Here is a 12,505-nt window from a genome sequence, read left to right as displayed (position 1 = left end):
TTTTCTGCCCTGAATCCATCCAACTCTTAAGGGTAGCAAAAGAGGATTCTAAAGTCAACTTTTGAAAACATTGGCTAAAATAAAGCTAACCATTTTTTTCTTCTCTTTGCACATCTCACAGTCTCTGATAGTTCCAAAACCATTATGAATTTCCAAGACAGGGATATAATATGCAGTGTTTTCCAATCTCTATCCTCCCCCCCCAAAAAAACCCCAAAAAACAAAAACATTGAGAGAGACTGATTTAAGTCACTTCTGTATAATTGCAGTCAGAAGTAATGTGTGGTAACTTACTTGTACCCCTCATGTCTCTTGTGATTTTCTCTCTAATTTTAGAGTTGGATGAGATAGAGACTATTTTATTCTTTTAGTGGCTGTTATAAGAATCCCTAATCCTTTTCGGATGAGGGTTAAGATGAGAAGCAGGGAACGGAACCCACCCTGTGCTTTATTATGGGTGGCCTGTGAGGCCTTTGTTTTCTTGAACTCCTCATGGGTTTGGACATGTTAATTTGGAGGTAGAAGCAGGACACAGCTAAATTGCTTTAATAACAAAAATATGTGAAATTTGAAGTTCCCAGGGAAATTTCAGGAAGGAGAGAGAAGTCAGTCAGACTAAATGCTGCGTGGGAAAAAGATTAGAGAGGGAAAAGAAAACAAACAAACAAACAAGCTAATGGCAGCCCTGCTGAAATGAAGCTTTTAGGGGAGAATAGACATGTCTAATGGGAAATTTTAAGCTGTTTGCTATCAAGGGTGCAGCATGAACCTCCCCTCCTGTTTCCACTGTGACATCTTCAATGATGTTTCTGTGGCCCACAGTGCCTGAGTGTGAGCGGATTCTGCTGCAGAGGTGGCACAGTGGTGGAAAGGATAGAGCTGGCCAAGGGCACGGATGTCTGGGTACCATTGATGCTGATATTCATGTCTCATCAACTCCGCCAGGCTGTAAGCATGTGTTTATTGAATGAATGAAAAAACAAACGAATGGATATCTAAGCAGACGCAGCAGGTCAGGGTTTCTCTTAAACGGAGAACAGACGAGGCTGCAGCTAGTAACACGACACATTACCACATCAAGCATTAATAGGACAGATTAGTAAGTAAAGCAGGAACAGAGTGTGGGCTTGATGTGTGTTTGTGGAGGTAGCCAATCACTGAATCAGAGAAAAAGATGCTATTCTCTTGGTTGTAAGCAAGTTCTTCCATGCAGAAAGAACTAAAGCTTAAATCCCTGCCATAAGAAGACTACTTTGAGTATAAATACCTGGCCTTCTAGATTCCAAACCAAGATCTCTTCCCTTTCTGCAGAATAAGGAGACAATGGTGAAATACAAAGATATCACACCTCTCTGTTTTCTGTTAGAAATAACCACTGTCTCACATGTGATTTTTTTTTTTTTTTTTTTGATACAGAATCCCGCTCTGTCGCTCAGGCTGGAGTGTAGTGGCGCGATCTTGGCTCACTGCAAACTCCACCTCCTGGATTCAAGCTTTTCTGCCTCAGCCTCCCAAGTAGCGGGGATTACAGGCACCTGCCACCACGCCTGGCTAATTTTTGTATTTTTAGTAGAGATGGGTTTTCGCCATGTTGGCCAGGCTGGCCTCGAACTCCTGACCTCAGGTAATCTGCCTGCCTCAACCTCCTAAAGTGCTGGGATTACAGGTATGAGCCACCATGCTCCGGCATCACATGTGATTTTATAAATACATTGTAACAAACAAATATTCTGAGCTTCACCACATTGTGTTTATAGATAGCATACATCTTGGGTTCTCTATCATATTTCAAGGTTCAGATATAGCTAGATCATGTCTCTTTTGGGGATTGAAAAAAACTATCACAGAGGCTTCATTTCCCCTATATGCCTCTCTTTCTTGAAAGCCAAGATTGGGCGGGCACGGTGGCTCACTCCTGTAGTCCCAGCACTTTGGGAGGCTGAGGCGGGTGGATCACCTGAGATCAGGAGTTTGAGACCAGCCTGCCCAACATGGCGAAACCCCATCTCTACTAAAAAAACAAAGAATTAGCTGGGCATGGTAGCAGGCGCCTGTAATCCCAGTTACTCGGGAGGCTGAGGCAGGAGAACCGCTTGAACCCAGGAGGCGGAGGTTGCAGTGAGCCAAGATCACACCACTGCACTTCAGCCTGGGTGACAAAAACAAAAGTCTATCTCAAAAAAAAAAAAAAAAAAAAAAGTCAAGATAAGGGACCATGACTTACACACCTCTGAAGTCACAGCCTGGCAGTCTCTGCCGTGGTGAGTGCTAAGAACATGCCTTTGAGCTGAGCTGCCTGTGAGAGAAAGCTGTGTGCTGGGGCAGTAATGGACCGAGTCAGACAGGGTCCCCTAGAAAGGCCTGGCTTTGGCACCTCTTACTTGTCATCAAAAAGTGTTGGCCGGACACAGTGTCTCATGCCTGTAATCCCGGCACTTTGGGAGGCTGAGGTGGGTGGGTCACCTAAGGTCAGGAGTTTGAGACCAGCCTGACCAATATGGTGAAACCTCATCTCTACTGAAATTACAAAAATTAGCTGGGTGTAGTGGCGGGTGCCTGTAATCCCAGCCTCAGGAGGCTGAGGCAGGAGAATCACTTGAACCCAGGAGGTGGAGGTTGCAGTGAGCCGAGATCGCGCCACTGCACTTCAGCCTGAGCAACACGGCGATATTCCATCTCAAAAAAAAAAAAAAAAAAAAAAAGTGTTCCTCCTGGACAATAGACACTGGGGCCTACTTGAGGGTGGAGGGTGAGAGGAGGATGAGGATTGAAAAACCTGTCAGGTACTATGCTCACTTCCTGGGTGATGAAATAATCTGTCCACCAAACCCCCACAACACACAATTTACGCATGTAACAGACGTGCACATGTACCCCCTGAGCCTAAAATAAAAATTGGAAAGAAAAAGTGTCTTTTAGTTGTGCAATTAATATGAAATTGTGTCTGCACAGTGCTTGCCCTTCCTAGACCTTTACCTGGAAGAACTGTAAATGAGCAGTTCTTTATAGATGTAATAAGGAATCTCATGTCTACTTTAGGAATGAGATTTTAGGTCTTTTGATAGAAAGGTTGGGTGATAAAACATCTCTCTCTTTTTTTTTTTTGGAGGTGTAGTTTCATTCTTGTTGCCCAGGCTGGAGTTCAATGGCACAATCTTGGCTCACTGCAACCTCAGCCTCCCAGGTTCAAGCGATTCTCCTACCTCAGCCTTTCAAGTAGCTGAGATTACAGGCATGTGCCACCACATCTGGCTAATTTTGTATTTTTAGTAGAGATGGGGTTTCACCATGTTGGGCAGGCTGGGCTCAAACTCCTGACCTCAGGCGATCTGCCCACCTTGGCCTCCCAAAGTGCTGGGATTACAGCCATGAGCCACTGCGCCCGGCCGACATCGCTCTTCTTTCCATGGTGGGTCTACATTTAGGAATTTCCACAGTAAGGCTGCCTTTTGAAACGCATTTACTGCGAAACCATCGGTTGGTCCCAGTTACCCATTGGAAGGAGGGTGGGAAGGGTTTGGTTGTCATTGCAGGAGTTATGTTGGCTCCTGAGAGGCAACAGTTAGTGAAGGAGATGACCCCAGAGCCGAGACATTTAAAAACAGGGGCTTTAGTGTCAGTTGCCTAAAGATAACTTGACCCCTTGGGTGGTCAGTTATTTCTGTGAGCAGGAAAAGTTTCTGTTCACAGGAAGCATGATGACAACAGTAAATTCATGCACACATGTGAGGAAGATATCAGAGAGAAACATTGAATTAATGTAGCATGACAGGGAGTGGCCGGGTGGTCCGGAAAGGCGTCTCGAAGGGTCGCACTTTAGCTAAGACCTGAATTCGAAGGAGTCACATTAAGAACAGGGGAAGTGCATCCGCAGCAGCAGGAGCTGCCAGTGTGGAGACCCCTGCCGTCTCTTCCAGAAAGCCTGGTGTGATCCATGAGCAGAAGGAAAGCTGCTGTGACAAGCAGGGGCGATGAAGCAGGTGGAGTCCTGCCCCACCCTCTGCTTCTGTGCCCCTTGCCAGGGTTAACATTGTGTCTCTTCTTCTCTCACAGACGACTTCGCAGAGGAGGAGGAGGTGCAATCCTTCGGTTACAAGCGCTTTGGTGAGTCCTAACAAAGCTGTGTTCCTTCTCAGTGGTCAACCTGGGATGCAGCCACAGACCCTCGGAGACCATTGGCAGGCCACTGGCAGGCCCTTCATGCACATGGGTGTTTGTGGCTCTGAGGTCCAATTTTGGCTGGAAAGTGAGTGTCTGTGTCCCAGGGGGAGGGTTTCTCACAATTCTGAGGGGCCATGGGACAGGAGCTGCACCCAGGCATTGGGAAGTGATGGGATGTTTGTGGGTCTGCTGAATATAAAAGAGACAACCTACTAGACAAAGTGTGGTGGGAAAGGCAAATCTGTGACAAGGCAGGAGCAAAATACCTGGAATTTTTCGATTTTGTTATTCAGAAAACATCTTTGCTCAGGCCTTACACTCCTAACCTAGTGTTCATGGATGAGTGAGAGGGAGACTTCTTCCAAGAATCTGCCTGGACACAGGTGCTCTGTGGCAGGCTGGGGAATGGCCCCCAAAGGTGACAGCACCCTGAATCCTGAAACCTGAATGTTACCTTATGTGGCACAAAGGACTTTGTAGGTGTGATTAAGTTGAAGAGCTTGAGATGGGGAGATGATCCTGGGTTACCTGGGTGGGCCTTGAAAGCCATCACAAGGGTCCTTGTAAGAGAGAGGCAGAGGGAGATGTGACTGCAGAGAGAAGGTGATGTGAGGATGGAAGGAGAGGTTTTTGTTACGTGCTCTGGTCAAGGAATATAGGTGGCCATTAGAAGCTAAAAACGCAAGGGCATTAATGGATTCTTCCTTCAGAGCCTCAGGAGGAAGAGCTGTCCTTCCCATATTTATATTTCAGCTGACTGAAGGTGATTTTAGGCCGCTGGCCCCCAGAACTATAAGAGGAGAAATCTGTATTGTTTAAGCCAGCACGTTCGTGGTAATCTTTTACAGCAGCCGCAGGAAACTCATACACGCTCTCTGCCTCCCAGGCTGCTGCACCTGGTGCTCTTCTCTGCTTTGACCTTGCTTCTCTTTGACCTTGAAATGCCAGTGGTCATTGCAGAGTTTCAAAGGCAGCTCCAGGGATTGGAGGATTTTCCCAACAGCTTGTTTCTGTGCTTGGCCAGAGGAAATGGAGAAGGATAGAGGAGAAAAGAGTGTGCGTGAGTGAGTGTGTGTGTGTGTGTGTGTTTGTGTGTGTGTGTGTGTGTGTGTGAGACAGAGAGAGAGAAAGAGAGAGAGAGTATGAAAATGAATGAATCTACTTCCTGTTGCTTAAAAAAAATCCTGGCTGGACTTTGATTAAAATTAACAACCCCCAGCTGCTCTGGCTTCCGCGTTGCTTTAGCATTTTTCCTTCTGGACACACACGTCTGCATTACTTTCTGGGAAAACATACGACTTTAAAATAGGAATGCAGTTGGCACCAAGCTCATCTCTCCTGCGTTGGTTCCCTGGCAGAGCGGCCTGCATGCAGCCCCGTCGACCCTCCTCCGTGCTCCTGTTCCTCATCTACACGATTCCATGTTTCTGCGATGGGACCATGGCCCTGTGTCCTCCTTTCCCGGGGGGGACTCACTGAAGGCAGCAGTACGAGTGAAGATGAAACCAAGAATTATAAAGGAAAACAAACAAAACAACACAGAAAGATAGGAATCAAGAGGAAAACCAAACTTGTCAAAATAAGGCAAAATAAATGTGGAGATGCCTACGTGTTTTGGAAATCAGTAGAAATATGAAGAACCGAGAGAGAAAGTCTCTTTAGAAAGGGTGACCTTGAGAGAAAATTTTTTGTAAATTTCTCAGCCATGTTACCAGTTAGATGGGTGGGGATTTGGTGAAAAACACACAAAAAAGTACATTGCTGACAGGTTTTAATTTATGGTGGTTAAGTTATGCATGGGAGTTGCAACAGATGACTCACAGGAGACGTGATAACCACTTACAAATATTAGAGAGCACAAACAGAGGCTGGAAGAGAGTGATGCCAAGCGGTACAAATAGAAGAGGATGAAATTAAAATGGGAAAACTTGGAATAGTCTATGAAAGAGACATTCCTGATGCTGAGAATTCTTGGATTCAGCCTCTAGGCAAGGCGATGGATATCCAGCATAGGACCAGAGTAGATCTTTGCAGATGGAAGAGTCTTTGAGAATGTTTGTGTATTTTATTGTATTATTTTAGTTTTGAGACAGGGTCTTGCTCTGTCATTCAGGCTAGAGTGCAGTGGTGCAATCATAGCTCACTGTAACCTTGAATTCCTGGGTTCAAGCAATCCTCCTGCCTTAGCCTCTTGAGTAGCTGGGCCTACGGGTATATGCCGCTATGTCCAGCTAATTTTTAAAATTTTTGTAGAGACAGTATCTTACTATCTTGCCCCAGCTGGTCTTGAACTCCTGGGCTTAAGCAATACTCCAGCCTCGGCCTCCCAAAATGCTGAGATTACAAGCGTGAGCCACTGCACCCAACTGAGATGATTTAACTCTGCCTTTATTTTCACCTATAAGGGAGCTGAGGCCCAGATAGATTAAGTCCTTGCTGAAGCAAGTTAGTTGGAGCTGGGGTTAGAAGATTCTGGATCTTCCAACTCTCAGGATAATGTCATTTTGGGGAAGGGCTCAGCAGTGAAGTGAAGTGGAGGTGACCTTTCAACTTCTGTGTTGTGGAGGGGGACCCTGCAGCTCTGGAACCCTAAAGTGGACTGGATACACAATCTGGTTCCACTGGGGAGGCCTCATCGTGGTTATAGGGCTAGGACTCTGATTCTTTAGAAGGTAAATGAGTTTTCAATTCCTAAGAAGTGGCCAATTGAATCCAGCAGGACCCAAGAACCCATTTCTTCAGGCATGGTTCAACTTTAACTATTGAAGGAAGACCAAGTCCTTTCCATGCGGCAGGTTGATAGTAAGGTGGTAAGTGGAAGGTGTCCAGAGACATGTCAACCCTCTAGGCCCTGCCCCTAATCACTCCTGTGTCTTGAAACCAGCTACTTAAACTCGGTGGGTCTCAGATGCTGCCTCTGCCCAACCAGCAGGGGGACACCTGCCAAGGTAGGTGAGTCTACCTCACAGGGCTTTGGTGAGGTTAAGAAAGATGTCAGATGGACAAGTGCTTTGAAGTTACAACACTATAAAAACACAAGACTATATTATCACTCTCCTGAGATTTGGGGCTATTAGCACTCTCTCAACGTTTTGATACAGCCACTGCAGAATATCAAAGTGTGACAGACCTGAAAACTTATTCCTGAAGAAATGTAAAGGTGTGATTTTCTTCTAAAGACGGTAACATTGTAGCCTTTTATAGTTGCAAAAATAGACTGGATAACATAGAGGGTTTAGTTATTGTTTAATTTTAGGTATATATTGCTTGTGCAAGTATGATAAACACAACCCGAATTTAGACTACAGATGAGCCAGAGGTTAGTTATTCACAGGGCAAAGGAGCCATTGTTTTAGCAGATCACTACTGGGTGGGCCTGTTTCCGAAGTTATTCATATAGAGAGTTATTATTCAGAGGTGTTTGCTACATAAAGTCAAGGCCGTTTACATAATAATATTGTGCCTTTTCAAATTTAGCATATTATTACAGTAAAGAGCAAAATGCACGATCTTCTCCAGTGATCTAGCGTGGTATTGTATTTGGTGCAGTCACCCCTTGTTTACTCAGGGATTCATTATTGCATTTTAGTCTCAACCAGGTCTTCTGTTTTTCTTCAGTCTTTCCATATACCAAGCTTGTTCAGCCCCATTCCCAAAGTTCTGGGCAGGTGTCTAAAGGGGAGATGGAGTTTGGTCTGATGGTTTTGTCACTTCTTTGCTCCTCTGACAAAAGCGTCAATGAGGGGAGACTTTGAAGGGTTAATTAAGTGAGCATTTTCAAGCTTTAATCAGGCTTTGAGGGTCAGCGTTTCTTGGCCTCAGTATGCAGAGCTAATTGGGACGTAACTATAGTTACAATTTGGCAGAGTTCATTTTCTGGGACATGAGGCACCAGTATATTTTTATTTTCCATAGACGTGATATATACTACCACGAAAGTGATATTTTTCTCCTTATTTCCCAGTTACGTTTTTCATTAAAAGCATCACACATGGCTCTAGAATCCATTATCATTATGCTTAGCAGAAAGGGAAAGAGAGGCAGCACCACCCGCATGGCCTGGGCCCTCCCTCCGGAGCCTGCATTCTCCCTTTCTGCGCTGGGGGGGGGGGGGGGCGCTAGACTGACTTTGTTTCATTGATTGGTCGCAATGGGTTCTCTTCTGTTATTTTTGGAATCTGATCCAGTATGATAATAGACGTCCAAAGCTAGGATGATGGAGGAGCAAGAGATACATTGTTCAGCCTGTGAAAATCACGGGTGGAGTTAAGGGTTTCCAGTGAGCAACTGTGGGCAGCTGGGAACATTTGTTGTTTGTATTTGACAAACAAAGCTTTGACAGAATTGCTTCTTTGGGGCTCAGGCATAGGAATTATTAATAGCTATGAGAGAAAAAGATCTGAAAAATGGCAAACTGTGAAACAGTAACAAAAAAGTAAAAGGAAGCATTCTCTATGGAGTAGATTCAAGTTTTTTTTTTTTTTTTTTTTTTTTGTAAAAACTAAGTGGGAGAGTTCTAAGGGGATTGCTGAAAAATTATTTAGGGGTTACAGTCCAAAACGGGGTATCAGAGGGGTATCAGATGTCTTTTCCTTTGAGATCAGTAAGTGTGTTCTTTGAAGCATGTCCTTGAATAGTTTTGTTTATCCACAACTTCACAGGTCTCTCTATAGCTATAGCTTCAAACAAGCCAGGCTTTAACTTTCCCCTTTCTTTCCTCAAAAAATAGTTGCAGATTAGCAAGTATATTTTTAACAGTTTGGCCCACACGGTGCCGAGCGTGTTGAAGCAGCCTGAGAAATCTGTGTTGAAGAGAACCCAGCCCTGCCCCTCAGTGCCCCTGCCTCATGCCTTACCGTCACTGTCCCCTGCTTCCAAACCCAGCCTCCAAAGAGATAAACACATGGAACTTCTAATTCATGGCTCTAGTTAAATTATTGAGCTGTTTCTTGCCAAGAGGTTTAGAGAAACTAACGTCTAAAAGCATAGAGGACTACTGAGGCTTCCGAAAAATCACAGCACGGATATGCTTAACCATATAGCCAGAAAGGAAGATTCTGAGGCACATGGCGAGTGTCTGCTTTTAATGCCAAGAGATTGAAAGAGTTTACCAAGAGGATGCCAAACTCTCTTTGGGAAGCTGCTCAAGATAAACACTTGGATGCCTCTACTTCTTGTTGCTGGGCTTGTAGGGAGCAGGCTGCCTGTCTCTTCTCTCCTGGGACTCTTCCTGGAATCCTGGCTTCATCTTCTAATTTGGAGAAGGCGTCGATTTGAAGCCATCTATCTCCGACAACAAGGAGGGCTCCAGGCATCCCTCTCACCGCAGCCCTGCAGAAAGCTGACCCATTCCCTGATGGGAATGCCAGGAATTTCCATCATTTCCTGTGGGGAACGACTGAATAAGCACAGTGAGAGGCTGCCCTTCCAGAGGCACCTTTTCCAGACATTTCTAAGTGAGGCACAGGACTGACACTGGGAGGAAGGTGAAGAGCAAGGGAACAGTGGAACTCGGTGCTCCTGGTGGGGTTTCTTTGAAATGTCCAAAACCATTTGCATCAAATTAAGGGGAGAGTTTCATTTATGTGGTTTTACAAATCCTAATGGAGTTGGTATTTCTGATTTTATTTATTTATTTATTTATTTATTTATTTATTTATTTATTTATTAATTATTGTTTTTGAGACGGAGTTTCGCTCTTGTTGCCCAGGCTGGAGTACAGTGGCGTGATCTTGGCTCACTGCAACCTCCGCCTCCCGGGTTCAAGTGATTCTCCTGCCTCAGCCTCCTGAGTAGCTAGGACTACAAGCGCCCGCCACCACGCCCAGCTAACTTTTTTGTATTTTTAGTGGAGATGGGGTTTTATCATGTTGGCCAGGCTGGTCTTGAACTCCTGACCTCAGGTGATCCACCCGCCTTGGCCTCCCAAAGTGCAGGGATTACAGGCGTAGCCACCAGGCCTGGCCTCTGATTTAATAAGAATTCGGTGTCAAAATGGCATGTGAGGAACTCAGTGCAAAAGAGATTCTCAGGCTGACTCAGCTGGAAGGGGAGTCACAGAGTAGCTCTTTATCTGGCCCCTGTATCCTCTGCTTCCAGGCAGGCAGGTGGGGCTCCTAAATGCCGAGAAAGGGAGTTCCTTGGCTGTCATTGCTTTTTATATAAACTGAGGAGATTTCATAATCTTTATCACTATACATGATAACCACAGGCTCCCTTGGCAACACCATGCACCTAGGTTTCCCTTCTTCCTGCCAAGGGGACTTCTCACTGGTTAGGTCAGACCCTCCTTGCCTTGTCTTCCCTGCCCATCAGTAAAAAAAAGGTTCAACACCACATTCCATGTGATTATGATCTGTTTTAAACCATGTGAAGAGAAAGTCATGTGAAAGAAACCATTAAACACTCCTTCGTGGATATCTATGATGTGCCAGGTGGTTTCCCACCCATTAGTTCATTGAATTCCCCCAGAAACCCTTTGAGGTAGGAATTATATGTGGTTTACAGTTGAAAGCCAAAGCTCCCAAGGTTGGTGGCATGGCCAATGTTGGAGTTAAGCCTGATTTCAGGCCTCAGTGTTCTTTCTGCTCTACTCGTGACTGGGAAGCTCACAGACACGGCCATACTCAAGCATCCCAAAATTTTAATGGAAAAGCAAGTCATCACAAATGATCCTGGACTAAATCAGCAGCTGTTGATATGGTCTTATATTTCACAATTTCATAACGTGTGTCATATTGAACACTTGAGCCCTGAATTTTCCACCATTTAAAGTACAACTCCTCCTCCCCACTCTCCCTGGTTTTCATTCACTTATGAATCCTGGTAGGGCTGTGGGAAGGAGAAGGGTGGAATAATTTGTTTTTCCAACAATTGAGTTGAAACTGAATGTGGTTTGTTTTTATTTTTGGAAAAGTTAAAGAAAAAAAATCTACTCAGCTCTGTTTTGGTTAAGACAGCATGAAGACATTTAGGTTGTTTCCAATGTTTGTTGTTGAGGGGTAGAGTGGGAAAGAGTTTCCCTTTTGGTAGCAACTGCAAGCAACTTAAGACAAATGGACTCTGAAACTTTCTGTAAAAGATGTGAGTTGAGGCTGGGCGCTGTGGCTCACGCCTGTAATCCCAGCACTTTGGGAGGCTGAGGCGGGCGGATCACCTGAGGTCAGGAGTTCGAGATTAGCCTGACCAACGTGGAGAAACCCTGTCTGTACTAAAAATACAAAATTAGCTGAGCACTGTGGCACGCGCCTGTAATCCCAGCTACTCGGGGAAGCTGAGGCAGGAGAATCACTTGAACCCAGGAGGCGGAGGTTGCAGTGAGCTGAGATCACGCCACTGAACTCCAGCCTGGGCAACAGAGCGAAACTCCGTTTCAAAAAAAAAAAAAAAAGGAGATTTGAGCTGGAGATTTGAGCTGTTCATTTGGAGGCCCCTTGGAAAGAGGAAAGCTGTCCTTGGGCCATGGATTTTGAGAAAAAACTACAGTCCTCTGCAAAGTTGTGAACTAGAGTGTCTCTTTTTCTCTCTCACTTTCTCCCTGGTGCCCTTTGTGTTCAGTCTACACTGTGGGGTTGCGGGGGAGGTGGTGCCCAGGAAGCAAGGCTTTAGAGTCAGACAGTCCTGATTCACATAATGGTTTTGTCTTTTACTAGCTAAGCCTCATTTTGTGTATCTGTGAAATGGGTATGACAAGTATATAGTGTGTATTCTTTGGAGGATTGATATTTTATTATTGATATTATATATATTGATATTATCGATATTATAAAACCATAATATATATGGGGGCCAGGTATACAGTAGGTCTGCACTAAATTGTGGCTATTATTAAACTGCTGACTGCTCCCACCCCTCCCACTCTGCTCTTTCCTCTCTCCCAGGTGCCCCAGGTCTCCTCTTGTGAAGCCCAGCAGTCCTCATTCTCTCTGATCTTTCTCACCTTATTCCCTCCTTCCCTCAAAATCTTACTGCCCTCCCTCCTATATTCTGTGCCCTAGTAATTTGTTCAGGGAATTTCAAAGGAGTCTATTTTCTTTTCTTCTGTTGTTTTTCTTCTTCTTCTTTTTTTTTTTTTTTTTGAGACAGGACCTCACTGTCACCCAGGCTGGAGTGCAGTGGTGCCATCACTGCAGCCTTGACTTTTGAGCTTAGGCGATTCTCTCACCTCAGCCTCCCAAGTAGCTGGGACCACAAGCACATGCTGCCACTCCAGGCTGATTTTTTAAAAATTATTTTTTTTAGAGATGGGGTCTCATTATGTTGCCCAAGCTGGTTTGAAACTCCTGGCCTCAAATGACCATCGTGGCCCCAGCCTCCTAAAGCGCTGGGATTGCAGATGTGAGGC

General features: G+C 45.1%; 1 protein-coding gene across 1 annotated transcript in view; it reads left to right on the top strand.

Moving 5' to 3' along the window:
* Nucleotides 1-12,505, top strand: part of COLEC12 (collectin subfamily member 12) — a 182,495-nt gene that overhangs the window by 15,910 nt on the left and 154,080 nt on the right. Inside the window, exon 2 of the mRNA XM_032152679.2 lies at nucleotides 4,054-4,104. Coding sequence (XP_032008570.1) covers nucleotides 4,054-4,104 — 51 coding nt within the window. The remainder of the gene's footprint in view (nucleotides 1-4,053; nucleotides 4,105-12,505) is intronic.

Source organism: Hylobates moloch, unplaced genomic scaffold (assembly GCF_009828535.3).
Source record: "Hylobates moloch isolate HMO894 unplaced genomic scaffold, HMol_V3 SCAFFOLD_5, whole genome shotgun sequence".
Lineage (NCBI taxonomy): Eukaryota > Metazoa > Chordata > Mammalia > Primates > Hylobatidae > Hylobates > Hylobates moloch.
The sequence above is the reverse complement of the archived record's forward strand: the minus strand, read 5'-3'. Positions and strand labels throughout refer to the sequence as shown.